The sequence below is a fragment of the Hypanus sabinus genome, chromosome 20, assembly GCF_030144855.1.
Source record: "Hypanus sabinus isolate sHypSab1 chromosome 20, sHypSab1.hap1, whole genome shotgun sequence".
NCBI classification, from domain to species: domain Eukaryota; kingdom Metazoa; phylum Chordata; class Chondrichthyes; order Myliobatiformes; family Dasyatidae; genus Hypanus; species Hypanus sabinus.
This window is the reverse complement of record NC_082725.1, coordinates 13254368-13281666: the sequence shown is the minus strand read 5'-3', so window position 1 is coordinate 13281666 and position 27299 is coordinate 13254368. Positions and strand designations below refer to the sequence as shown.

The window sequence follows — 27299 nt, the reverse complement described above, 5'->3', positions numbered from 1 at the left end:
TCTGAGAAGTTCTGATAACCTCTTCAAAACTTCAGCCTGTCCATCCTTTGATGTAATTCATGAATGTCATGTGCTGTTGACCGTGACTTTTTCATCCCTCAGTTTTTCCCATCACCGCAAGATGTTCGAGCTTCTCTTTCCTCAGTACGTCTCAGAAATTCTAGCTGCCATTTCCTGCTTCATGGTATCAGCTCTTATTCTGACTTTTCACAACACTTCTTCATTTGTTACTCTGTCCTTCCTTCCTTCATCTCATCTCCGCAGCTTCGAGTCTTCCCTCATTTAGCTCTGATATTGTCCATCATTCGCTTCCAGATGTTAGTGTGGAATGAATGTAGCACTGTGACACTTTGAGTTTCCTACCCTTAGAAATGGTGTTATTCTTCAGTATCTTGCTCAAATGCTTAAACATGCATTTAGCGACCCCAATCTTCCTCCTAATGTTGATGTCAGCTGTACCATCAGATGTTATGGTGCTCCCTAACTAAAGACAGGGAGTTGGTAGAAAATTGCACACAGACAGCACAGTGTGGGGTTTGAACCAGAGTCTTTAGAGCAACAAGGCAATGGCAGTTAATCACTGCACTATACTGCTTGCTTTCATGCTTCTTGTTGCTAATTCCACCTGAATTCCTCATGATTATGTAATAAAGAGAATTTGGACTCTCAAGTCAATAACAGTAAATTAGATAACAGCCTGTGATCTCACTCTGTCTGGCTATGACCCCACCTCCCCAACCCAATGTCTTTGACCCCTTTCCCATGTCTCTGTACTTCTGTCCTTTTCTTTCTGGCAAAAGCTTCCCTTGCACTGTTTTGATAGAGCCTGCACAATGAGGCTATTTAATTTCCCCCTTCCCTGCTCTTACCTCTTCCTCTCTCCCCTCCCAGGTCTACAGTTGTTTCTGCTTCTCCTTGTCTTCAGTGTCTGTTTTCCCCCATCCCGCACCCCCCCCCCCATCCTTTGGCACTTTTCAACACCATTTATTTATTTACTAATGGAGTAGGCCCTTCCAGACCTTTGAGCCATGCCACCCTGGCATCCCCCGACAAATGTAATCACAGGATAATTTAACATGACCGTTCTACCTACCCAGTACATCTTTGGACTGTGGGAGGAAACCAGAGTACCTGGGGGAAACCCAGGCATTCCACAGGGAGGACGTACAGAATCCATACAGATGGCACTGGAATTGGGCACTGAACGCCAGAACATCGGAGCTGTAACAGCGTCGCGCTCACCACTGCGGTACAGCGTCGCGCTCACCATTGCGGTACTGTGTCACCTATCGCTATGATCCCATCCTAAGCATTGAGACCCATGCTTTTGAATTCTGTTCCTACATCTTCTGGTCCTGTCCCATGTTCCTGATAAAGCAGAGATTAAATTCAAAGTGCTACAGGTAATTTCTGCTTCATTAAGTAATCTAAATTTAAAATGCTGTGGGAAGCATCCTTAATTTGCTGCTCTACATGAATTTTCTGCTGCATTGCGAAGATTGAATGTGGTTTGGCGGTTTTGCTTCGGCTCTTTAGTCAAGAGCACGATGCTGAGCTTCTATTGGATGTCCATTCAGTTCCCCATCCTACACGTGTGTTCACCATATGGTTTAATGAACAACTCCCAGCTGTCAATAGGCACTTCTTATTATGAATAAAGTTTATTTTGTGTTGGCGCATGGCCTAGTGGGGAAGGCATCAGACTAGTAACCTGAAGGTCACTGGTTCGAGACAGCTGAGGCAGCGTGTTTGTGTCATTGCTCTGCGACGTCACTGGTGCCAAGCTGCATAGGTCCTAGTGTCCTTCCTTTGGACAACATCGGTGGCGTGGAGAGGGGAAGGCCTGCAGCTTGGGCAACTGCCGTCTCCCATACAACCCTGCCCAGGCCTGCGCCCTGGAAACTCCAGGCGCAGATCCATGATCCCTCGAGACTGACGGATGCCACCACCACGGTTATCAGTATTTATAAAGATAAACCATATGAGAATGAGAGGAGATCTTATAGAAACATACAAAATAATGAAAGAGCTAAATAAGATAGAGGCAGGAAAGTTGTTTCCACTGGTAGGTAAGACTAGAACTAGGGGATACCTCAGGAATCAGGGGAGTAGAGATAGGATGGAGATGAGGAGGAACTGCTTTTCCCAAAAGTGGTGAGTCTGGAATTCTCTACCCAATGAAGCAGTGGAAGCTACCTCAGTGAATATATTTAAGACAAGATTTTTACATAGTAAGGGAATTAAAGGTTATGGGGAAAAGGCAGGTAGGTGGAGATGAGTCCATGGCCAGATCAGGCATGATCTTAATGAATGCTGAAGCAGGCTCGACATGCCAGATGGCCGACTCCTGCTCCTATTTCTTATGTTCTTGTGTATCATTCCTTTTTATTCTTTACACTCATAGTCAATGCTCTCAAGACTTTTCTATTACATTGCTACACATCAATAGCACTCATTTTATTTTTATTGAGACACTGTATTCTGGCCCTTCCAACCATGCCAAGGAGCAGCCCACCAACTTAACCCTAGCCTAATCATGGGCTAATTTACAATGACCAATTAACCTACCAACTGGTACATCTTTGGACTGTAGGAGGAAAGCAGAACGCCCAGAGGAGACTCACAGGGAGCACGTACGAACTCCTTACAGGCAACAGTGGGAATTGAACCCAGGTCAGCTGTACTGTAAAGCATTGTGCTAACCACCACACTTCCTCACTGCCCCATGCAACCCCATGCAGTGGTATACCACCACAATAATTGAGAAGCTTCCTCACAAAACCTAGTCTCTCCCTCTCCAGTAGCAGAAGAGCCCCTGAATGGTTCTACCCCACCAAGTTCTTGCAAGCGGCTGCATCAAACTTCATTGCGCCAATAGCCCCTTAGACCCGCGGTTAACAGTGCTTTCAGTGGTTTGTAATCCTACTACTGCACTCTTTCATTTCTTGATTTGCCCCGGTATTAATCTCTTCAGTTTGCACCGTCATTGCTTCCATCTTAATCTCTCTAGAACTGGGCTCTATCACAGCATTCCTTTCTGTTTGAGTTTCACTTCCTTCCCACCTCACCCCTGCCAATATTTCCTGCATCTATATTTCATCCTTTTCCATTTCTAACACAAAATTGCTGGTGTTCAGTCTCCATAAATGCCGTCTGACCTGATAATTAGTTTCAACATTTTGTGCTTTTGTTGTGGGATCCCTTTTGGGATTGGCATTGCCTTACAATGGTGTTTCTGATATCTCTACAGCCTATAACTTCGCACAGTGCACCTCATTAGTAGTGCCATGGTCTGAATATATAAAAAATATTTAACTCTTCATTGGTGCTCTAACACTTCTGGTTCACAGATGTTGTCTACTCCACATGCAACTCGAACCCACTCTGTTTGCCAATACATTTTCCAACAGTTTGAGCTGGGCTGTGGTTCGATTCTTCTGATTATAATCACTGGCATCTTCCTTTACCCCATTCCTAAGATCAAAATCGGGTGTTAGTTGAGGTAGCACTGGACCACTTCCAGCATCTGTTTTGCCATTCTTTATCTTGAATTTGATTCTTTTTTGTTTAATGTATTCTATCAATCATGCAGTGGTTGTTTTTGTTTTGGAATATGTGTATTGCAGGCAATTTCTTCCCCCCCCCCCTTCTGTTCAGCTTCTCCCCACCTAAAATAAGAAATCATTTCTAGATTGAAACTTTTGCACAAATATCTCTTCCACTGCTTTCGGGTAACTCCTTTCTAATATCGTGCTTATACCTTAATTGGTTGGTGAGCTTGTATCAAATCTGCTGACCACAGAAGTAACACTCCTTCATGCTTTAGATGCCCCTCCTCCCTCTCCTTCTCCTATGGTTCTCTGGCCTCACATCGAATTCCTCCTTGAGCCTTTACCTTTTCCAGCTATCACCTACCAGCTCCTTCACCCCCCACCCCTTCCCTCCTTCCCTATCACCTGCCAACTTGTACTGCTTCCCGTGGATGAAGGGTCTCAGCCCAAAACATCAACTGTTTATTTCTCTCAAAAGTTGTAAGTAAATTTATTTTCAAAGTGCGTGTATGTCACCATGTACTACCTTGAGATTCATTTTCTTGCAGGCATTCAAAGTAGAACAAAGAAATACAATAGAATCAATGAGAAACTGAACACAAGGACTGACAAACAACCAATGTGCAAAAAAAGGCAAACTGTGCCAACACAAATAATAAATATGGAGACCATGAGTTGCAGAGAACTTGAAAGTGAGGGGAAATAAAAGGTTGTGGAATCAGTTCAGTGTTGAGCTGAGTGAAGTTATTCATGTTTGATCGTTGAAGGGTACCAACTGTTCCCAAACCTTGTGATTTGGGACCTAAGGCTCTCGTACCTCCACAGATGCTGCCTGATCTGTTGAGTTCTTCCATCATTTTGTGTGTGAACCTCAAGATTCCAGCATCTGTATAATCTCTTGTGCTTATTCTAGAATATATTTTTGCTATGAAAGTAAGAAATACACAAGCAAACACGAGGAAATCTGCAGATGCTGGAAGTTCAAGCAACACACACAAAATGCTGGTGGAACGCAGCAGGCCAGGCAGCCAGGAGAAGCACTGTCGATGTTTTGGGACAAGACCCTTCGTCAGGACTCACAATACATAAGTTTATTTTGCCAAAAAGGAAAATGGTAGTGAAGGTGAAATGAAAGCAAATGCATGTAAAGTGTTGGTAACTAATTCCAATGTGTTAAACTTTTAGAAGTTCCGTCCTTCTTCTTTGGACTAGAATTTTAAAGACCATGAAAGATCACTTGGTGGTTGGAGAAAGATTTACACTTGCACAAAACAAAATGCTGGAGGAACTCGGCAGGTCGGGCATCGGTGGAGGGGAATGAGTGCTCGATGGGCTCCTCCAGCATTTTGTGTGTGCTTGTGTTGCTCAAGATCTTCAGCATCTGCAGAATCTCTTGCCTGCCACTCACACTTGTGTTGCGTTCTCACATACTGAGGAAATGTGGCTGCAAGATCCTACGAGCAGCAAATGGAACTGACCAGATTTGTTGGAGAGATGTTCTAGCAAGAATGTAGGGTGACTACTCTGAAGTATGAAAGTAAAATAATTTTGTAACTTTTCTTATCTTTTTAAAGGTAACTGGAGGGTCAAGTGGTATCGGTAAAAGCATTGCCATTGAATGCTTCAAGCATGGCGCTTTTATAACTTTGGTGGCTCGGGATGAGGTACGTGATGGAACACAGTTAATAGCCGCGTGCCCAGTTGCTAAATTTTAATTGATCTTGTAGTATGATTTTAGTACAACATACTTGTGTTGAGTGAATCTGTAGAGGTTACTTGAAAACAAACCAAAACTGCTGAGAGATTGACTGAGGAGGTTGACACTACCAAAAATAACTAAATTCCAAGTCAAAAAAAGTACTTTCAATCCTTTATTACGAAGCCAATGACGAACAATATAACAGCATTTTTTTTCCTTCTGAAACTAAATTAGCGATAGAGTGAAAATAACAAAATAAGCGTCCCAAATGCGAAATAAGCGATAAATGTGTCACTCCCTGGTTGTCTCTAACTCTCTTTATTCTTTTAAAATTGAGTTTCTATTAAAGTGGGGTGAGTAGAAATTTTGCATGTTTGAATTTAGTAGAAGTCTTCCTATGTTATGGGTAAAATCTTTGAATGTGAACAGGTCATTTTGATTTTTGCTCCATTTCTTAAAATGTATTTACAGATGAGGATGAGGCATTTCTCTGTGCTTTACCTTGTCTCTTTCCCCCTTTTCCCCACTGGGTTGCAACAATTTGGGGCTGGGTTTGCTGGGAGCACTGAGCAGAGTCGCTCTCTAGCTCAACAAGTCAGTGAGGTGGGCTGCCATCACCCTCCTGCTTGGTGTTGTGTCACAGCTGTTTCACGCCCTTTGTTCTTTTCAGACCTGAGAGCAGGTCACAGAAATGGAATCCTGTCCTAATTTGTGAGCTGACTGTACATTAATCTAGTATATGTTACTGAAACTTTAAGGATAGCAAAAGGACAGCAGTACCCTGGACAGAGCAGTTGGACATTACACTACCGTTACCAGAGTGGTGTGATGTCACAGGATGTCATGGATCCTTCTGTTTTGATAATGAATGTAGAGAAATTAACACGTCAAACTTCCGTTGTTTTGACACGGTAGTATAGCTGTTAGCACAATTGCTCTACAGTGCCAGGAATCATCAATCTGAGTTTGATTTCTGTCCAAGGAGTTTGTTTGTTCTGCTTGTGATCGTGTGGGCTTCCTTTTTAGGTACTCTGGTTTCCTCCCACATTCCAAAGATGTGCATTACTGTGCAAAAGTCTTGGGCACATAATATGCATAAAACTCTACTGCTGCCACAATTTCATGACGTGAGTGATAATAAACCTGATTCTGATGTGGGTCTCTATTGTGGACTGAGAGTGGGAAAGGGTCAGAGAGAGGGGAATCATGATTTGGGGGAAAAAGAGAAGAAAGAGGGGAGGGAGCAGGAAGTAAGTAAATAGTGGAATAGTGAACAGTGTTTATAGACTGTTCGGAGATCTGATAGCAGAGGGGAAGAAGCTGTTCCTAAATACCGAGTGTGTCAACAGATCCCACCTTCTTGAGCACTGCCATTGGAAGATGCATTAATTTATACAATTTTTCATACCATTTTTAAGATCAGTCAAATTTTCTAATCATTTAAATTTTAAGTAGTGCTAAACGAGAAAAAGAAAGCAGTGCGGTAAGTGCTTATGGGTTCAAAGTCCATTTAGGACTTTGGCTAAGGGTAAGAAGCTGTTCCTGAATCATTGAGTGTGTGCCTTCAGGCGCCTGTACCTCCTCCCTGATGGTAGTAATGAGAAGAGGGCATGTTCTAGGTAGCGGGGGTCCTTAATGATAGATGCCACCCGTAGTAAAATTTTATTAATTTTATTTAGAGATAAAAACCTATAACAGTCCTTTCCCGCCTCAAGCCCATGGCACTCAATTGCACCCATGTGACCAATTAACCTACTAATCCATACGTCTTTTAAGCTTTTCATTTCCTTTTTTCCCCCAAGAAATTTCTGTAGTAGTTTAGCACCATTCCCACATTAAAAGTTGTATGTAAATTGAAAGCATTTTCAATGTGTTTTTAGTTCTATTGAAAGCATTTTCTTAGCCTGTGTTAGATGCTGGTTGTTGTTGAGATGGAGTAACTTGGATTTAAGAATTTGTGCAGTTGCAGGGGTAAAAATAACTTTTAAGAAATTAATTGGGGATAAAAATGGAAGAGCATTCATATGGTTATTCAGAGTTTCCAATTCCCCTTTACAAGTAGGGACAAGTTATCAGTTTGGAATGGTGTTTTTTTGGGAATAAAGATTAGCTTTATTTGTTACATGTACGTTGAAATGTACAGTGAAATGCATCATTTACATCAACGATCAACACAGTGCGATTATGTGCCAGAGACAGTTTCCATTGCCAGTGTAGTATGCCCACAACTTACTAACCCAAAGCATACTTCGTTGGAACATGGGAGGAAACTGAAGCACCAGGAGGAAACACAGGTGCTAATGGGGAGAACATGCAAACTCCTTACAGCCGCGGGAATTGTACCCCAATCACTGGCCATGTAGAGCATTACACTAACCGCCAAGCTCCCATGCCACCCTCCTGCACTATCGGTAACTATTTTGTAAAAGAGGAGAACCTTTTCCTTTTAGTTATATCTGCACGTCCAAGTCTCCAAGTTGCTTAAGTCAGGGGCTTAAAATGATCCCCTTTGAGGTTGTTGACCAAAACAGTTCAGTTGGATCACCAGTGGCTTGGAATACACTTAAACTTCGGGAACAGGTTTGTACTTCTATTAGAACATATGATGTCACCAAAATTTACTAAGTGCCTGATAAAAAAAAAAAATCCAGATGAAAAACACACACAGAATATGCTGGCAAAACTCAGCAGGTAAGGCAGCATTTATAGAAAGGAATTAACTGTCAATGTTTCGGACCGAGAACTTCATCAGGTCAAGAAGGGAAGGGGGAAGATGCCAGTTTAAGGTGGGTGGATGGAAAGGAGGACAAACTGGAAGATGATAGGTGAAGTCAGGTGAGTGGGAAAGGTCAAGGGCTGGTGAGGAAGGAATCTAATAGGAGAGGAGAAAGGGAAGAAGGGGCACTAGGGGAGGTGATAGGCAGGTGAGAAAAAGAGGTAAAAGGCCGGAGTGGGGAGTAGAAGAGTGAAGAGGAAGGAAACAATTACTGGAAGGAGAAATCAATATTCATTCCATCAGGTTGGCGGCTTCTTAGTTGGAATATGATGTGTTACTCCTCTGTGCTCAATGGCCTCTTCGTGGCAATGGACCCTCATGTCAGAATGAAAATGGAGATGGGAATTAAAATGGTTGGCCACCAGAAATCTTGGCTTTTGGCGGATGGAGCCGAGTTCAACAAAACGGTCCCCCCACCCCACCCCAATTTACTTCAGTCTCAGCAATGTACAGGGGGCCACATCAGGAGCACCGGATACAACTGATGTCCCAACAGATTCGGAAGTGAAGCGTTGCCTCACCAGAAAGGACTGTTTGGGGTCCTGAATGGAGGTAAGGGAGTTGGCGAATGGGCAGGTGTAGCATTTCTGACACCTGCAGGGAGGGAGATTGGTGGGGAGGGATGACTGGCCAAAGGGAATCAGGGAGAGAGTGATCCCTGTAGAAAGCAGAGAGTTGGATGGGGGGGGGGGGGGTAAAGACATGTTTGGTGGTAGGATCCTGTTGAAGATGGTGGAAGTTACAGAGAATAACATGCGAGATACAGAGGTCACGAGGTGTGATTTGAGGACAAGAGGAGCCCTATCACTGGTAAGGCGGGGGGGGGGGGAAGATGGGGTGAGTACAGTTCTAAAAATATAGTTAACATTGAAAACCCACAGCACAATAGAGGCCCTTCGGCCCACAATGCTATGCCGAACATGTACTTAGTTTAGAAATCACCTAGGGTTATCCATAGACCTCTATTTTGCTAAGCTCCATGTACCTATCCAAGTGTCTTTTCAAAGACCCTGTCGTATCTGCAAATAGTTGTGTGGTTTAACACCCAAAAAATGCCGGAGGAACTCAACAGATCAGGCAGGATTTATGGAGAGGAATTAAGAGCTGACCCTTAATCGAGGTCCTCGGCCCAAAAACCAGCTCTTTATTCTTGATCATAGATGCTGCCTGACCTCCAGCTCATTGTATGTGCTACTCTGGATTTCAAGCATCTGTAGAGTCTTTTGTGTTTATGTAGTTTTGTGGTTTGATTGTTTTTTATCTTACAGACCAAGCTGCTGCGAGCAAAGAAGGAAATTGAGAAATATTCAATTAATGATAAACAGGTGGGCGTAGAAGAGTTGTTAAGTTATGTGCGTGCTTTTTACCAGAGCATTTTGTGTGTATGGGTGTAGAGCTATTGTGATTTAAATGTTACCCTTGTATTTCTAAGTAGCTTCTTTGTTCACTGACATTTTATTGAAAGAGAGCAGTTCACATGTGATTGGGGAATGAGAGAGCTTTTATTTTGGCAAGATAAATTGCATCGCTCTGCCAATAAGAAAATAATTTGGTTTCTGGCAAAATAACTGTAAAGCTTAAAAAAATTGCTTTCTAAATGCTGGTTTTAAAACCTCATTAAATACTAACCATCCATAGCACAAGTATTTCTACCAGATTGGTTCTTAGTTTTTATTTCTGCAGGCTGTCACCATGTAATCGGCTGAGTGACTGGAAGTGGGGCATATTCACTTTAAATTTTCTGGGTATGCTGATGAGTTCTCTTTGGATATTCAGTCAGTATTGCACTTTCTTTCTTGTGCTTTTTTTTGGGGGGGTGGGGGATGTGAAGATTTGCATCTCTTCCCGTACTTTGCCCAGAGATAGACGAGCTATCATTGAGCAAGAGTGGCTTTTCCTCTTCACCACCCCACCCCTGTCTCACTCTTGCATTTCTGTCTCGCTCTGCATTGTGTCCTGTAGCGTTTTATTTTCCCTTGCTTGTGATTATGTGCACATCATTTCTTTGTCATACATCGTAGTCTCCTCCCTAGTGATCCCTGTGCCTGTTCCCAGTCTTTTTTTTTAAACCCCTGCACTCACTTGCTGTCTCCTCCTCGTCCGAAGAATCGATTTCATTGTGTAGTTCCAGTTTCCATTGTGCGAATCTTTAGGGAGGTACTTGTGCAGTTCTGTCCTCATTGATGCTTCGGCTGTGTTGATCAATGCATGTTTGATGGTGAAGACTCTGATTTGTTTCACAGGTGGTTTTATGCATATCGGTTGATGTCTCAAAAGGCTATGGACAAGTGCAGAGTGTGATAAAACAAGTACGTGTGTTGCTTTCTTTTCCCCTCGCTCAACGATACGAAGCACATCTACGAGATTCCTTTTGTATCTTGTGTCCTCATTTGGTTTTGACCTGTTGTTGCATCGCGCTCACTGTTGGTGTTTAGGGCAACAATGAAGGTCCTCCATACCTGCTGATGTTCAGGGCTTCCTTCATCACGTTGGTAGCTTCTTCTCGGTTTTCACTACTATCAGTCACACAAGTCCTGGGTGAAGACTCCAGAATATTGTCACACCCAGGTGTAGAATGATTCTTCATTGCTGTTTCCATAACAGTTTTGTTTTGCCAATCAGGTTTGTTAGCCCTGAGCTGAGCCCCTGAACTTGGAGGACCGGTGGACCACACTCAGTCTGGCCTCTACCCTTTGACCTGCTTGGCATGGGCAACCCTACCAAGAGCCAAAGCATAAAGCCCTGACTCCAGCCAACAGAGCTCCTTCTGGGTTATTGAGGCACGCAAGCTTCCAAACCCTTTGGCACGGCTGAGGCCCTCTTGGAAGTGTAAAGGCATCAACACTGTGAAAATGCAAATGATTTCTAGATTCACTGACAGCCTTCGTGGTTGCCTTTTGATTTTTTTAAATTTGTTGAACACTCAGTTAAATTACTTATGTTGCAAAGTAAAGGTTTTTTTTAAATTGAAAGATTTGTTGTTGTAATTTAGACCATGAGACACAGAAGCAGACTTAGGCCGATTGACTCATCATCTTTGCTCCGTCTCATCTATCATTCTGATTTGTAGGTTTTAGAATATACAGCCCTTCGGCCCATAATGTTGTGCCTACTCCAGCTAATCTATCTAACCCCTCCATCCTACAAAGCCCTCCATTTTTCTATCAAGCGTATGCCTATCCAAGAGTTTCTTAAATGTATCTCTAATATACCTGCCTCTACCGCCACCCCAGCAGGGTATTCCATACACTCACTACTCTGTGTATATTTTTTAAAAATCGTCTGTAACATTCTCTCCATCCCCTTAAAATCAAGCCCCCTTGTATTAGCTCTTTCCGCCCTAGGAAAAAGTCTCTTTCCACACAATCGGTCTTTTATCATCTTGTACACCATTATCACCTTCATATCTCATTCTCTTTTGCTCCAAAGACAAAAGCTCTCGTTTGCTTAATCTGTCCTTATCACATGCAATTTTACAGACAAATGCATGGAATTGTAAAATGCACTTTTCTAAAGCTGCTATGTGATCGACCAGTGTGCACTATACAGAAACAAGGCCGAGCTCCCCTGCTGCCCGCCATTTCGTATCTCCATCCCATTCCTACTCCACCTTATCTGCCTGTGGCCTATTGTAATGAAAGCCTGAGGAATAATGTTTTTTATTTAAGTATGACATAGCTCTGAATTCTATACCTTCAGGTATTTCTCATTCTCTGTATTAGAACTGACCAGTTCCCTGAGGTTGGCTCCTTGTTTCTGTCCTAATTGCCATAGCCTGGCATTCTGGGTATTTCACACAGCTCTCTATTTCTGCTTTTCTGTTCGTCTGCTTATATTGTTTTTCCTCACTGTAACTTCTGATTTCACAGCATTCTTACTTGTATTCTTCTTGTTATTCCTCTATCCTCATTAACATATAGACTAGATTCCCTCACCTTAAATCCATGGCAACCCTGGCTTCACTCCTTCAGAATGGTTCTTTTGTCCTATTTGTCCGATTCAATTTTCCCTACCTTCTGTGCTACTTGTATTAGTTTTTTTTCTTACTTCTGACAAAGGGTGTTACAACTTTTGCAAATGGAATAACTGTAAGGAGCAGCATGGTAACACAACGCGTTACAGTCCCAACAACCTGGGTTCGATTCCTGCCACTGTCTGTGAGGAGTTTGTACATTCTCCCTGTGAATGCATGGGTTTCCTCTGGGTGCTCTGGTTTCCTCCCACAGTCCAAAGGCATACCAGTTAGTAGACTAATTGGTACTTGTAAATTGTTCCGTGATTTAGCTGGGGTTAAATCAGGGGTTGCTGGGTGGCGTGACTAGAAGGGCCTACACTACGATGTATCTTAATAAATAAACAAATAAACAAACAAACAAGACCATAAGGCATCAGAGCAGAAGTGGACCATTTGGCACACGCAGTCTGTTCCGCCATTCCATCAAGGCTGATCTATTGTATCTGTCAACCCCATTCTCTTGCCTTCTCCCTGTAACCTTTGACACCCTTACTAATCAAAAACCCAGCAACCTCCACTTTTATTATATTCTGTGACTTGGCCTCCACAGCCGCCTGTGGCAATGATTTCCACAGATTCACCACTCACTGGCTACAGAGATTCCTTCTCTCTTTTTCTAAAGGGGCATTCTTTGATTCAGAGGTTGTGTCCTCTGGACCTAGCCTCTTCCACTATAGGAAAAGTCACCTTCACATCCGCTCTGTCTCTGTCTTTCAATATCCGATAGTTTTCAATAAGAATTCCTCCTCGTGTACTTTGCTAGAAAAAGGCAAACTAATGTTTATCCATTTATAATGTCAATGACAAACTTGCGTAATATTATCATTGTACATTGCTCACAATGTCTAAGTCTTGTTTTGCCTGTTTTGTACATGTTTGAAACAGAGCTGTTCTAAGAATTGTGAAGTACATGTTAAAGAATGTACTTAGAAGCCAACTGGAGTCAATATAAAATTAGCTGTTCTGCCTCATTTTTCCATCCAAAAGAACAAATTTTAAACGCTTTCTGCTTTAAATATGTAATGCCGTAGTTTTGTGTTTTTAACTAAGTTACTGTGACATTTTTAAACTCCAGGTAGAGTACTTGTCAACAATGTTTTGATGGAGATAGGAGAAACTACAGATGTTGGAATCTGGAGAAAGCCTTGACCCTACACAATTCTACCAGTAGTTTTTTTTTGTTAGTTTAGTTATGCCTTCCTATTTGAAAAGCTTCAACTAAGCTGTTCAGAGAAATTGTATATTTTTTCCAATTGAACTTTTGTTCTGCTCAGACATTAATATAAAATTTAACTCTCAAGGCACAGGAGAAGCTGGGGCCAGTGGACATGCTGATAAACTGTGCTGGAACATCTGTTGCTGCAAAGTTTGAAGATGTTGACATCGGCATTTTCAGAGTGAGTAATTTGCTTTAATAAACTTTGATTTTATTTTCATACAGTGGAAACATTTGTGGAAGCATGTAAAGTGGTGGTCTCCAACCCGTTGGGGACTGGTCGATCTTTGAGACTTTCCCAGTAGATCCCGCAAAAAAAAAAGAAAAATAAATACACAAATACTGTTGAGAGATTGTTTCCGGGTTGAGGGGTTTTAGTTCTGTTCTTTCTGCCCGGTGCGCATGTGTGTAGCTCCCCCGCCACGAACTACACAGTGTACTTCAGTGATCCCCAACCGCCGGGCCGAGAGGATACGATATGAATCAGCTTCACCTTTCCTCGTTCCCTGTCATGCCCACTTTTGAATTTGAACCCACACAAGGTCATCAGTCGCCTAAACACAGTGATACCTTCGCTCCAGGGATCACTGGTTGGCCTCGGGTAACCGTCCGCCTCCCTTGGCTGGCGTGAAGTGCCGTTGCTACTGGTCTGGAGCGTGGACAGATGGGTGCTGCCGCTAAACCTGTTCAGCACACCAAATGTTCGCGGAGAACCCGATGCTAAAATATTCGCAGAGGACATAATTCGGGCTCAGGGCTTTGTAAGTAGCAGAGCAGCTACCTCGCTGCGATCTACTGAAAGTCATCCCTCGAGCCAATCTTTTGTCGGCTGATAGATCCTACCTACCTATGGGGGGGGGGGTGGGCTCGCGCTCCTCGCTTGGTCGGTCACTCTGTCCGGACTGCAGCCCCGGTATGGGGACCTCTGGCCCTTGTCCTCTCACCCCATCCACGACCAGCCGTACCTGGCCAAGGCGGCGGGTGGGAGGCTGGAGTTTGGGCCCGGAGGCTGTCTAATGAGGCAATGAAGCCCTCAAAACAGCTTCGGTACCCTGAGTCCAAGCACCCTGCACTTAAAGACAAATCTACTGTGGTTTTTCAGCGAATAAAAACATGAGCAAGTGTGACAGAAGCAAAGTGCTGATAGCCACGAAACCTAAATTGCAGAATAGACTGGTCATGAGGAAACTGCTTCAAGTATCGCTGTATTCCAGTCGTGTTTAACACCCCCCCCCCCCCCCCCCGTTGCCCGGTCCGCAAGAATAATGTCAATATTAAACCGTCCGCGGTGCAAAGAGAGGGTGGTGACCCCTGGTGTACATACATTATTTCTATTTCCGGGTTCCAGGGTTTTACTTCCGACCCTTTCTGCCTGGTGCGCATGCATGTAACTAATCAATTTGGGGTCGATCTTGCCTTTCAGTAAGGCCGAGGTAGGGGAGCTTGGGCTTAAAAAGGTTGGTGACCACTAATGTAAAGAATAGCACACACAAGATGCTGGAGGAGCTCAGCAGGTCAGAGAGGACTATTGAAGGGTCTTAGCTCAAAATATTGACTATTTATTCCTGTCCATAGATTGCTGCCTGACTTGCTGAGTTCCATCAGTGATTTGTGCTTGTGTTACTCTAGATTTCCGGCATCTGCAGAATTTCTTCTATTTAGTATGTAAACAAAATCAGGTTTTATTTTGGGCTACCTAGTTTCAACTAGTAACCATTCTTTACCTCTTTTTTTTAACCTTTCCATTTTCCAAATACATAGATGACTTTCTAGGACACTTTATTTAACAGTACAACCCTTCAGTCGGTTTAGTAATAATGAATCACTTCATATAAATGAATATTTTTAAAAGAACTGCTTTTTTGGGTTTGAAGCATCTCTGTCAGTGCTAACATTTAGTACCATCCTTAAGGAAGGCACAGTAGTAGAACAGATAGCATAACACTAGTACAGACCAGTGCCCTGGGTTCAATTCTGCCTGTAAAGAGTTTTTACGTTCTCCCTGTGACCACGTGGGTTTCCTCTGGTTTTCTCCCACATTCTCAAGGCATACAGATTGATTGGTTAATTGGTCACATGGTAAGCTTGCTGGACCAGAAGGCCTGTAACTCTAAATAATAATAACAATAATTATCTGAAGGAAGTCACCTTGAAAGTAATCCCACAGTGATTCCGAGAAGAGGTGATACTTTTCCAAATGATATTCCTTTTGGTATTGTTTCAATGCATTAGTTGCTCTTGTCCAGATTTTTTCTGGGGGGGAGTTTTGTGATTCTTGTGATTTCAGGATGGAAATGGAGCATCACATGAAGCAGTAGTTTTATGGGAAAGGAAAATAAACTTGTAAATAATAACCAGTGAACCATTTCATGGGTCAGTGCTCTGTGCTATTCATAAATTCCAATTGTGATTCAGCTTGTTGTTTATTAACAACATTAGCTCCGTTAAAGAGCAGTGTGTCTATATTGTGTGTCTATGAAGTATTCCTCATAAATTGTTCAGTAGTTGACATTTTCAGCTTTTGCCAGAAATTAATACTGTTTTTGTTTTCTTTTGACAAGTTGAGCTACAATGTTTTGGAAAATGTTTTTCTTGGTTTGGATCTTAACCCAACAGAGATTGAAATCTGGTCACTGATCTGCCAGCTGTCTGAGGGAAGAAATGGCTGCTTTGCTGCTTTTCCTGTTCATGTAAACATTAATTATCAAGGCCTGCAGGATGCCACACAAACTGCTACCAACACCCCTTGTGGTTCTGAAGTGAATTGCTAAGAAGTTCATCATTGCTTAGTCAGAAACACAAATGGTTCTGGAAATCCGGAGTAACACAAAAATGCTGGCGGAGCTCAGCAGGGCAGGCAGCATCCATGAAAAGGAATAAAGAGTCGACATTTTGAGCCGAGACACTATCGGGACCATTGCTGTTCCACACCGGCCACATTAATGCATTTCTTCTCTGGCAACCAATAAATGTGCCGTGGGAAGCATTCCCAACTAGTTGCTTCGTCAACACAAAGTACACTGCAGATGCTGTGGTCAAATCAAGACATACAGAAAAGCTGGATGAACTCAGCAGGTCGTGCAGCATCCGTTGAAAAGAAGCAGTCAACATTTCGGGTTGAGACCCTTTGTCAGGACTAAGGAAGGAGGTGGGGGGAGGGTGGAAAACCAATCAGGAAAGATCAAGGGGTGGGAGAGGGGAAGCAGGGAGGGGATAGGCAGGCGAGGTAAAGAAGGGATGTAAGGGGAAAGCACTATGGGTAGTAGAAGAAGGCAGAATCATGAGACAGGTGATAGGCAGCTAGAAGAGGAGGCAGAGTGAAAGTGGGATGGAGGAAGGGAGAGGGAGGGAATTACTGGAAGTTGGAGAATTCCAGTTCATACCAAGGGGCTGGAGACTACCCAGACGGTATATGAGATGTTGTTCCTCCAACCGGTTTGGCCTCATCATGGCAGTAGAGGAGGCTACGTATGGACTTTATAGGGCCCCTGCCCCCTCCTCCGTTAGTCCTGAAGAAGGGTCTCGACCCGAAACGTTAACTGCTTCTTTCAACGGATGCTGCCCGACTTGCTGAGTTCATCCAGCTTCTTTTTGTATGTCTAGTTGCTTCATCGTCTGATATGGAGAGACCGCTGCACAGGATTGAGAAAAGCTGCTGAAGGTTGCAAACTCTCATCAGCTCCATCATGGGCACTAGCTTCCTCTGCGTTGAGGGCATTTTCAAAAGGAAATGTCTCAAGAAGGGCGGCATCCATTTGACCACCCAGGACGTGTCCATGTCTTCTTATTACCTTCAGGGAGGAGGTACAGGAGCCTGGCAATGCACACTCAATGTTTTAGGAAGAACTTGTTCCCCTTGGCTATCAGATTTTTTGACCTGACAGTGAACCAAATGTTGAACACTACCACAGTATTGTTGTTCTCTTGTGCATTAATTAATTTATTGTTAACATGTATTTCTTATAATTTATAATTTTTTTTATGTATTGCACTGTAGTGCTGCTGCAAAACAATAAATTTCAGAACACAAGTCAGTGATATTAAACCTGATTCTAATTCTGAAATATTGGGTCATCAGCAGTGTCCTGACTGACTTGCAGTTATGCTGATTTTAAGAACTGCCGAAGATTGACTCACTATCTTTAAAGCTGCTGATAACAGTTTCAAGATGACTCCAAAAAAAATAGTGCTCGAGCAGTAAATCACAAATGGTGCTGTCAGCATTCTTCAGGCTGTTCACAAAATCATTCCATGCTCTACCAGATCGACTTCTGAACTGCGATGACTGCAATCTGCAGCCTGTCATTTCACTTTAAGGAATGGACCTTTGAACCATCTAAATGAACTAGTGATTTTACGATTGGTGACCTTGACTCTCGAGAATGCAGGTACGACAATCTCCAGTGGCGGATGCAGCGTCGAGGCCCGAGAATGGAAAACAATGAGTCAAATTTGATCCGTCTCCCTCTCTTCTGGCTACTACAGTTAGGGGAGCGGTTCAGGAGTGTCTGGTCCCGTGCTGCTGGGTTTGAGGGCAGCTGTCTCCTTGCAGCCATTGGGTTTCTAGGCCGGTTTCCTAGGCCTCAGGGTTGAGCTGACCCGGCAGCTGGGGTCTCGGCAGTTCACGTTCCATGTATTATTTGTTTACTTTTTTAAACTATTTGCTCAATTTGTCCTCTTTTGTACACTGGATGTTTGTCTCTGTTGTGTGTGGATTTTCATGGATTCTATAGTGTTTCCTTGTTTTGTGGGTACCTGCTAGAAGATGAATCTCAAGGTTGTACATGGAGTACATCCTTTGATGATAAACTTGAAATTTTGAACTTCTGGGTAATCCATTATGCCAATGTGTGTTGGCATTTAGTTCCTAGTATAATGGCGTGTTATCATGATGTGTGAATTTGTCAAGTGAACTATTCATCTATTTCACTGAACTAAATGTGATTTTTAAGGCTGGTTTTTCAGTAGGCTTCATGTCAACTTCTAGGTGACAGAATTAACATGCCAATTTCCATGTAAATTAATTTGCAAAGTTGCTTTCTGTTAATTTTATTTTAACTGGCTTGAATATTGATCTTGATTAGTATTGTGTGTCATTCTCTCCAGAGGTTAATGGAGATCAATTATCTGGGTAGTGTTTATCCCACCCGAGCTGTCATTCACACCATGAAGGAAAGAAGAATGGGAAGGGTAGTCTTTGTGTCATCCCAGGCAGGACAAGTCGGGTTATTTGGATACACCGCCTATTCTCCATCCAAATTTGCTCTTCGTGGATTAGCTGAATCACTGCAAATGGAGGTATGCACATCAATTTTATAATTTGTATTATACCTACTTATGACGATTTCCATTCCCTCCCCCTTTTTTTTCCAGGCATTTTAACTGTTGACTTCCCTATTCGATTACTTTGAGTTTTGTGTATGATATTGTTGTAGATTCAACTTTCCTAAGAAATAGAAAGGAGCATGTGAAGAAATATAACATGATTTTGTTCTGAGTTAGACATATAATTGTTATGTGTTATAATTCCAATAATAATGTACTCCCATAATAACATGCTATTTTAGTAACATCCTATCAGTGAGCAAGATTCTATATGCAGATACATGTGCTATATCCGTTATGCTCCATTGAAAGCCAAACATTTTGTGAGGAAGTATCACCTTTCTCTGGTTGTACATTTACACCATTCACAGGAAATTAGGGCAGGTGAGCCTGGGAATTTATAGCTTAAGCCCTTGGCATCAGGCATTTTTGATATTTCATATGTATCAGGATTTAATTTATCTCTCAATTTAATGTTATTCAAAAAGTAACTTTTCAATTAATGTTTTCATTATTGTACATTATTTCTCTTTCCCCAAATTATTTAAAGCAATTCCTTCAAATACCAAATTCATCACTGCCTTAACAAACAATTGTGTGCAGACATGGGTAATCATTATTGAAATTGGCCCTGGAAACACTGCATTTGCTTTTGTAATATTATAATGCTCCTTTTCATTGCCTTGATAATGCACCTTCCTATTGCAAGGCCTCTTATGGGTGGCCGAAATGAAGGTTTGCAGGAAGATTCACTTTTTTAACCAATGCATTATAACAGTGAATAGTTTCGAAAATGCCTTTCATTAGTTCTTTTCCCCACATATCTTGAGCATTACTTATGAAATATTAAATTTAATATAGGTAAGGGGAAGAAATTTCAGATTTGCTGATCTTGAAGATTTTACATTCCCCTCCCTTTTTCTTCTGTTCAAAGTACCGTTGCCTGCTTTTGAATTTCAATCCAAAATAAGGTCCAATAAAAATCCATACTTGAATCTCCAATTAGGAGATCATGCCTATTAATCACCAAGCTGTTAATTACTGGAATGAAAAGAATGGACACTGTTTTAGTTTCTAATGATCCCATAGAACGGAAAGTTTCCCAATGAGTTTTGTTGCTTTGCTAAATTTAATTTTAAGATGTACAGAACTTATTTTTTGATTTGCATTTGTTGGTGTTTATAGGTGAAGCCATATAATATCTACATCACAGTTGCGTACCCTCCTGACACAGACACACCTGGATTTCAGGAGGAGAATAGAGACAAGGTAAAGGCTTTTTTTAAAAACATATTTAGCTCAGACCTCTTTATGTGCATACATCTGTATTTGATGAAGGGTCTTGTCCTCACTTCCTCCAGTATTTTGTGTGTGTTGCTCAAGGTTTCCAGCATCTGCTGATATCTTGTATTTACATATGTATGTTCTTTTTTAAATCATTATTCATGATAAATACTTAAGAAATCTGTAATCCCAAATGAGTTTTAGTACTACAGGGTTGCTAACTCTGCTCTATTTTTTCCTTTTCCCATTGTTCAAAAATTTACGATAATTTTTCGCTTTTCAAATCTTTCACATTAGAGTGTTAGCTGAATTGTCGAAACAATAATAAGGTTGAGCATTTAAGATCAAAACAAAATTAATGAGAATACAAAATTTTCTGGTGGTAAAGAAAATGACAGCTTGTTGATGAGATCTCAGAAACAAATAGACAATTTTCTATACAAAGCTAATTTTTAGTATGAGAAAACTTAGATTAAATATTTTAAAAATATTCGTAGAAAAGGCTTGTTTAAATTGAGTCTTTTTTTTAATCGTCAACCATGCTTGTCAATTGGGTGCAGATCTCAAATAGTCTGTATGATGAGCAAAAAATGTCTATGAGTTGTCAATAGGAGATCCAAAAATGAGGTACTTTAATTATTTGTATACCAAGTCAATTCTGGTTTAGGTGAGAACGTAGAACAGTAGAATATAGGAAGACGCCATTTGGACCATGATGTTGGTGCTCATCACAATGTTGGTCCTGCAAACATGTTCATAGCTAGGGTGCTCAAGACCTTTGTACAGTACTGTAGTAATTTCATGTATTGCACTGTACTGCCACACAAAAAAAACAAATTTCATTACGTGTGATTCTGATATGGGTGTCTATTGTGGACAGAGAGTGGGAAGGCGGCAGGGAGTCAGAAACACCCGAGAGACGTTCTGTAATGATAAGCAAAATGTTTGGATTCAATTCAGCTTGACTGGTGTCTCAGGACAGGGCGTGTCTGCACCTGTGCTGCCCCTCCCGCCCTGGCTCTCCTCTGCCACTTGTCCCACAGCGCTCCATCCTCGCCATTCTTTCCTCCCACCAGATTTACAAACTCACTCTCCACTTCATGCTGATAAATACAGTACTGGGTAAAAGTCTTGGGCACCCTATCTATACGTATGTGCCTAACACTTTTGCACGGTGCTGTGCGTTCCATTGTACTGTTTGAGGACTTTCCTCATTATCCAGTTTCTGCCAATAGCAAACTTGCTAATTGACCCTCCATTTTTGACCAAAACATTTATATGTATCACAAACAAGAGGTCCAAGCACTGATCCCTGTAGAATGCCACTAGTTGTAGACCTCCTGTCAGAATAAGACCCTTCCACCGCTATCCTCTATCTTATATGGCCAAGCACCATGGAGTCGGTGTGCCTTAATCTTCTGGTTTAACTTGCCATGAAGTACCTTGTTGAATCCTTAACTAAAGTGCACTTAAACAAGATTCACTATCCTACCCTCATCCATCACCTTATGATAAGACTCAGAAAGATCAGAAACTATTTTGCAGGTAATTGGAATATCCCATTATGGTGGGTTTAATTTTATTTATATATATGTGACATGCAGTGCAGATCAGGCCCTTCCAGTGCTGCCTAGCAACCCCTGATATAACCCTTGCTTAATTACACGAACAATTTACAATGAAATCCACATAATCACAGGGAGAACGTACAAACTCCTTACAGGCTGTGACAGGAATTGAACCCCAGTTGCTGGTACCGTAAAGTTTTGTGCTAACCGCTACACTATCATACCACTTCATTGTTTATTGTACTTTCCAACAATATGTCAACTATTAATCTATTTTTTATGTACATTTTTATTTTAGCCTTTGGAGACACAAATGATTTCTGAGACATCAGGGCTATGTCAACCAGATCAAGTGGCAAAGATTATTGTAAAAGATGCTGTGGTAAGTGTGAATACATAGAAATTTTAATAAAGGACTTGTAAATTGTGGACACAGGTTCTCATGCGTAAATCCTCCTTTGGAAGACATTAACTTGCGGCTTCCCATTAACTCCTGAGACCAAGTTGGGGAAGATAAATGGCATGAACCTCCTGATGTCTTGTTTAAATATTGGATTGAAAGAATCCAAGGCTAAGGTCAATTCTACAAATAAGTGACGTTGACCCTTGCCAACCCCCTACTCTTCTCCCCCACCCCCACAGTTAACATCTGAGAGTTTGTATTTCAAAAACCCCTGTATGTTTTTTAATTTGTACTTGATAAGTTACTTGTCTAATAAGGTCATCTAAGTTCACATCCTGTTAGGGATAGCTCTGCAATGTACTCAGTAAGTTTTGTCTTTGGTGTTGGCTTCAGAAACCATTAGCTTGAACTACGGAGACTAGAGTTTAAAAGCCCAAACTAGTTGAGATATTGGGGACTGAAATCATACTACCTTATTCTATGTGGTGTCTGTAGTGTGAATACAATAAATGTAATACTATGTCATTATGACAAAGGAGGCCATTGGACCTGTCAAATCCATGATGCTATCCCTTTAACTTTAAATTTATTTTTAAGAGAAGTTTGGACAGGTACATGAATGATAGGACTATGGAGGGTGCTCTTGCAGATGACAGCCTTGCAGTTTAAATGGTTTCGGCATGGACTAGATAGGCTGAGTGGCCTGTTTCTGCTGTATTTTTCTATGACTCTATTTCTTTCAAGTTTACATCCTAATTTCTTTTCCAATTATTGATTACCTCCATTTACACCACTCCTGCAGGCAGCCACCTTGCTACTTCATTTTAAAGATAAAACATCTTCATTGTGCATGTCTTCCCTCAGCCTTAAATCTGTGCACTTGAGGTCTTGTATCTCAACCCATACAAGCAGCTTTTATCTTGCTTATCTAACCCTGTTGTGGTCATGTAAACCTCAGTCAAAACTCCCCTGATGTTACTTTTGTTTCTAGGGGAAAATCCTATATTTATAGCTAAAATCCCTTATCTCTGAACATGTCTTTCATAAGTGTGCTGACTAGAACTGGTCATAATGCTCAAAGTGTAGCTTCACCAGAACTTCATAAAAGTTCAGCAAAACTCCCCTGCTTTTGTATTCAGTGTCTGCTAGCTATGAAGCTAAGATCCCTTATCCCTCGCTATTTAATCTTTCAATATATTCTACTTCCTTCAGAGATCTTTGCACAGTCTGTTTATTCCTCTGTGCTCTGTGTTGGAGATTCCCAACCAGGAGTCCATGAACCCCTTGATTAATGGAATTGGTCCATGCTTAAAAAAGGTTGAGAACCCCTGCTCTATGGATTTGTGTCATTAAGTCTCCATTGCCTCTCCTAACTTGCAAAAACATCACCTTATACTTGTCTGTTAAATTTCATCTGCTGCTTGTTATGCCCAAGCATCTAATCTGACCATGATTAGATTATTTGCTGCTGGGTGGGAATGGGATATTGTAGTTTGCCTCGTTTCCACAGCTCCACAACCTTTCCACGAGCTGCAACATTCGGGGACCACCAGTCCAGCCAAGCAGAGCTGGAGCACTGTGTAGACACAATTGGCTGCTCACTCACTGAGTCGGTGAGTCTCACTGGCAGCTGCTCTTCCTGCACATGGACGACACAGCGCTAGATTGAACAAGACTAAGTATGGCTGGACGCTTTCAGTTTTGTGTTTTTTATTGAGTTTATCCACTTGTTTCTTTTTTTTTGCTGGTTGTGTGATTTTGTTTTGCATCAACCCCCCCCGGCTAATGTTTTTCTTTGAATGGGTTCCATGATTTTCTTTGTTTTGTGGCTGTCTGTGGGAAGACAAATCTCAAGAGTTCTGAACTGCGTACATATTTCGATTTTTTTTTTATTTTTAAAAAAATATTTAAAATCCCATCACCGCTATTTCTGTAAACATCTCCCACACTTATTTGTTAACTTCTGAGGTACAGTTTGCGTTACAAATTGTTTTCAGGGACAGAAACCTGCCATAACCTGGGGGCCACCTGTATTCCTAAATCTTGCGTGTAATTCTGCAAAGATCAATATTGATACTTTATCGGTTGTATAAATAATTGCTGTGATTCTATTGGAAGCACTGATAAAGGGCATGCAACAGAAGGATGGTAGGACAGAGGTATGAGGAGAAATGAGATTCACGTTCACTGGAGTTTGGAGAAACAACAGGAAATCTCATGGAGACCTCTACTTCTAATTAGAATGAGCAGACTTGATTCAGGGATGTTCCCGATATCTGTTAGATCCTAAACCAGAGATTACAGCCTTGGGGATTGTCATAGAAGGATGAATAAGTCAGATCTATATATCTCTAGGGTGCCTAAGACTTTTGCACAGTACTGTATTTGTCAATGTGGAGCAGAGAGTGAGTTTGTAAATGTTAGGAATGGCAAGGATGGAGCGTCACAGGAGGAGTGTGGGACAGGTGGCAGGGAAGGAGTGCTGGGGCGGGGTGTGGCACAGGCAAGGTCACTTGATTCCAAACAACGGTTTATTGATCATTACAGAATATCACTCTGGTGCTTCCTGCTCTGTCCCCTCTCCCTTCCCCTTTTCCCAACCATGATCCCCCTCTCCCTGCCCTCTTCCCACTCTCAGTTCACAATAGAGACCCATATCAGAATCGGGTTTATTGTCATGATTTTTTTTGTGGCAGCAGTACAGTATAATACACAAAATTGCAAGACACACACACACACACCCCACCCCCACCTAAGACTTTTGCACTATGCTGTAGATACAACATTACAACATTAAAGGGATAACAGTGGAACAGGGTATTGAAATAAATAATTAGCCAGAATTATTTTGAATGGTGGAGAGGGCCCAAAGTACCAAATAGTTCACTCTAGTTTCTATGTTTCTTGGCTATCACAGAAAAGAAATCTGTTGCAACAATTGTAAATGTCCTTTTTCCCTTCTCCAATGAATAGCAAGGAAATTTTAACAGCTCAGTCGGTTCTGATGGATACATGTTGTCTTCTCTCACCTGTGGTATGTCTCCTGTCACCACTATTACAGAAGGTCTTCAGCAGGTATGTCATTACATTTACATTTTTTTTTCTTATAAGTGAAGTGCGAACAAGAATTCATGCCTCTTAATTCCAGACTTTGTAGAACATTGTAAAATATTATCTAGTAATTGGTATTTAATTTTTTTTTCCACTTTCTCTGAAACTTTGCTGTTTTTGGTCTCTGGTTCTTTAGAGCTCTGCACAGAAATGAAGTTTGGTGTGCAGTGGTGCGTGTGCATATAGACATTGTCGTCTCACAAAGTGTAAAGGCTAGGTATCATATTCCATTTCACTTCTTGTCCTAATCATTTCAAATTTGTGTGCCACTAAATATTTACATGATTATTCTTGTGACATTCTCATCTTTCAGTACAAGAACGTCCCTTTAAAACAGATGAGGAAGAATTTCTTTAGCCAGAGGGTGGTGAATCTGCTAAATTTATGGCCACAGGCCACTGTAGAGGCCTATTTATTGGGTATATTTAAAATGGAGGTTGATAGGTTCTGATTAGTAAGGGAGTGTCAAAGATTAGGAGAGAAGGCAGGAGAATGGGGTTGAGAAGGATAATAAATCAGCCTTAGTGGATGGCAGAGCAAACTCAATGGACCAAATGACCGAATTCTGTTCCTATGCCTTTTGGTCTTTTCCATGTTTTGCTGCTGCCGTTTAAATGTTTAAAAAATTCACATCGGAATCAGAATTGCTTTCTTGCCAGTTTGTGAAACGTACCAGAATCGATTGTGATTTGATGCCAGGCATAAAACCCAGGACAATACCTTAACAGAGAACACAATGCCAACTAACATTTTACAGGACAGTTGTGCAAACAGCCTTGAGGAATCAACAATCAGCAGAACGCCCAAGTTCAAACATCAATCATCATGGATAATCTCTTTTAATGATTTGTAGAGTTTTTAATTCAGGGGAAAGCTTACAGTGTCTATTCACTCACAACAAATGTCTTGACTTTCTTTTTGATGTTCAAAGCACTTCAGATGCTAGAAATCTGAAATAACTAAAGGAGTTGGTGGAAATTTATCTGACCCCACTGAGGTTTTTTTTCCACAAAAACTTTGTTTCCTTTTCAATACCGTATTAGCATATTTTGTTGGAAGAGTCCCAGATTGGTATATGGTTTGTCATCATATAGTATGTATTTTCAAATCCACTTATAGTGTCTTCCATGACCAAAGTAATCTTTATGAGGTTCCTTAACTTCAGAATAACCAGCTCCTACCCCAAGGCAACAACACACACACAATGCTGGTAGAACACAGCAGGCCAGGCAGCATCTATAGGGAGAAGCGCTGTGGACGTTTCGGGCCGAGACCCTTCGTCAGGACTAACCGAAAGGAAAGATAGTAAGAGATTTGAAAGTAGTGGGGGGAGGGAGAAATGTGAAATGATAGGAGAAGACCGGAGGGGGTGGGATGAAGCTAAGAGCGGGAAAGGTGATTGGCGAAAGTGATACAGAGCTGGAGAAGGGAAAGGATCATGGGACGGGAGGCCTCAGGAGAAAGAAAGGAGGTGGGGGAAACACCAGAGGGAGATGGAGAACAGGCAAACAACTAAATATGTCAGGGATGGGGTTCCAGCATCTGCAGATTTCCTCGTGCCTACCCCAAGGCTCCAGGTTCTGATGTGGTTGACAAAGTGAGTAACCAAGACTGCAATATGTGAGGCAGGTGCTGCCTGATGGGACAGGCAGGTAGGCAGTGGTATCTATGTTTATTATGGTGGAACTCTGTATGTTCCCAACCAGGACTAAAGGTCATAAATACAAGAGATCCTGCAGATGCTGGTGTGGTGCCTTTAACATTTCAGGAATATTGCAAATATATTGCTTAAGCATTCTTTGTTTACATAATTCATGATTGATTATATGAAAGAAGTGGGTGAATGGCATATTTCATTGCACCACCATGTCAAACGTGAACGCCTCGCTAAAGGAAACTATTTAACCAAAACATGTCCCACTTCCTGTGTTTTTCTTTCAATTAATTTCTGGAGTCACAAAACATAACAGCTGGAAATCTAGAAAATTCTGGAGGAATTCAACAAGTCAGGCAGCATCTATGGAGGGGAATAAACAGTTGGCGCTTTGGGCCAATACCCTCTGTCAGGACTGGAAAGGAAGGGGCAGAATCTAGACGAGGAAGATGGTGGTGGGGAGGGGGGATGAAGGGGTACAAGCTGGCAGGTGATAGGTGAAACCAGGTTGGGGGGGTAGAAATAAAGTGAGAAGCTGGGAGGTGATAGGTGGAAGCGGTAAAGGGCTGAAGAAAATTGAAAGAGCAGTGGACCATGGGGGAAGAGGAAGGAGGTGGGGAACCAGAGGGAGTGATGGGCAGTAGAGAAGAGGGGAGAGGAGAGCCAAAATGCAGAATGGGAAAAGAGAATGAGGGAG

The 27299-nt window shown here is 41.9% G+C and overlaps 1 protein-coding gene across 1 annotated transcript in view; it reads left to right on the top strand.

Annotated features, from left to right (window-relative positions):
* kdsr (3-ketodihydrosphingosine reductase) overlaps positions 1 to 27299 on the top strand; it is a 50780-nt gene that overhangs the window by 4975 nt on the left and 18506 nt on the right. Inside the window, exons 2-9 of the mRNA XM_059945123.1 lie at positions 5126 to 5215; positions 9295 to 9351; positions 10270 to 10335; positions 13343 to 13438; positions 18364 to 18555; positions 19768 to 19851; positions 21733 to 21816; positions 24811 to 24912. Of these exons, the coding sequence (XP_059801106.1) occupies positions 5126 to 5215; positions 9295 to 9351; positions 10270 to 10335; positions 13343 to 13438; positions 18364 to 18555; positions 19768 to 19851; positions 21733 to 21816; positions 24811 to 24912 (771 nt within the window). The remainder of the gene's footprint in view (positions 1 to 5125; positions 5216 to 9294; positions 9352 to 10269; positions 10336 to 13342; positions 13439 to 18363; positions 18556 to 19767; positions 19852 to 21732; positions 21817 to 24810; positions 24913 to 27299) is intronic.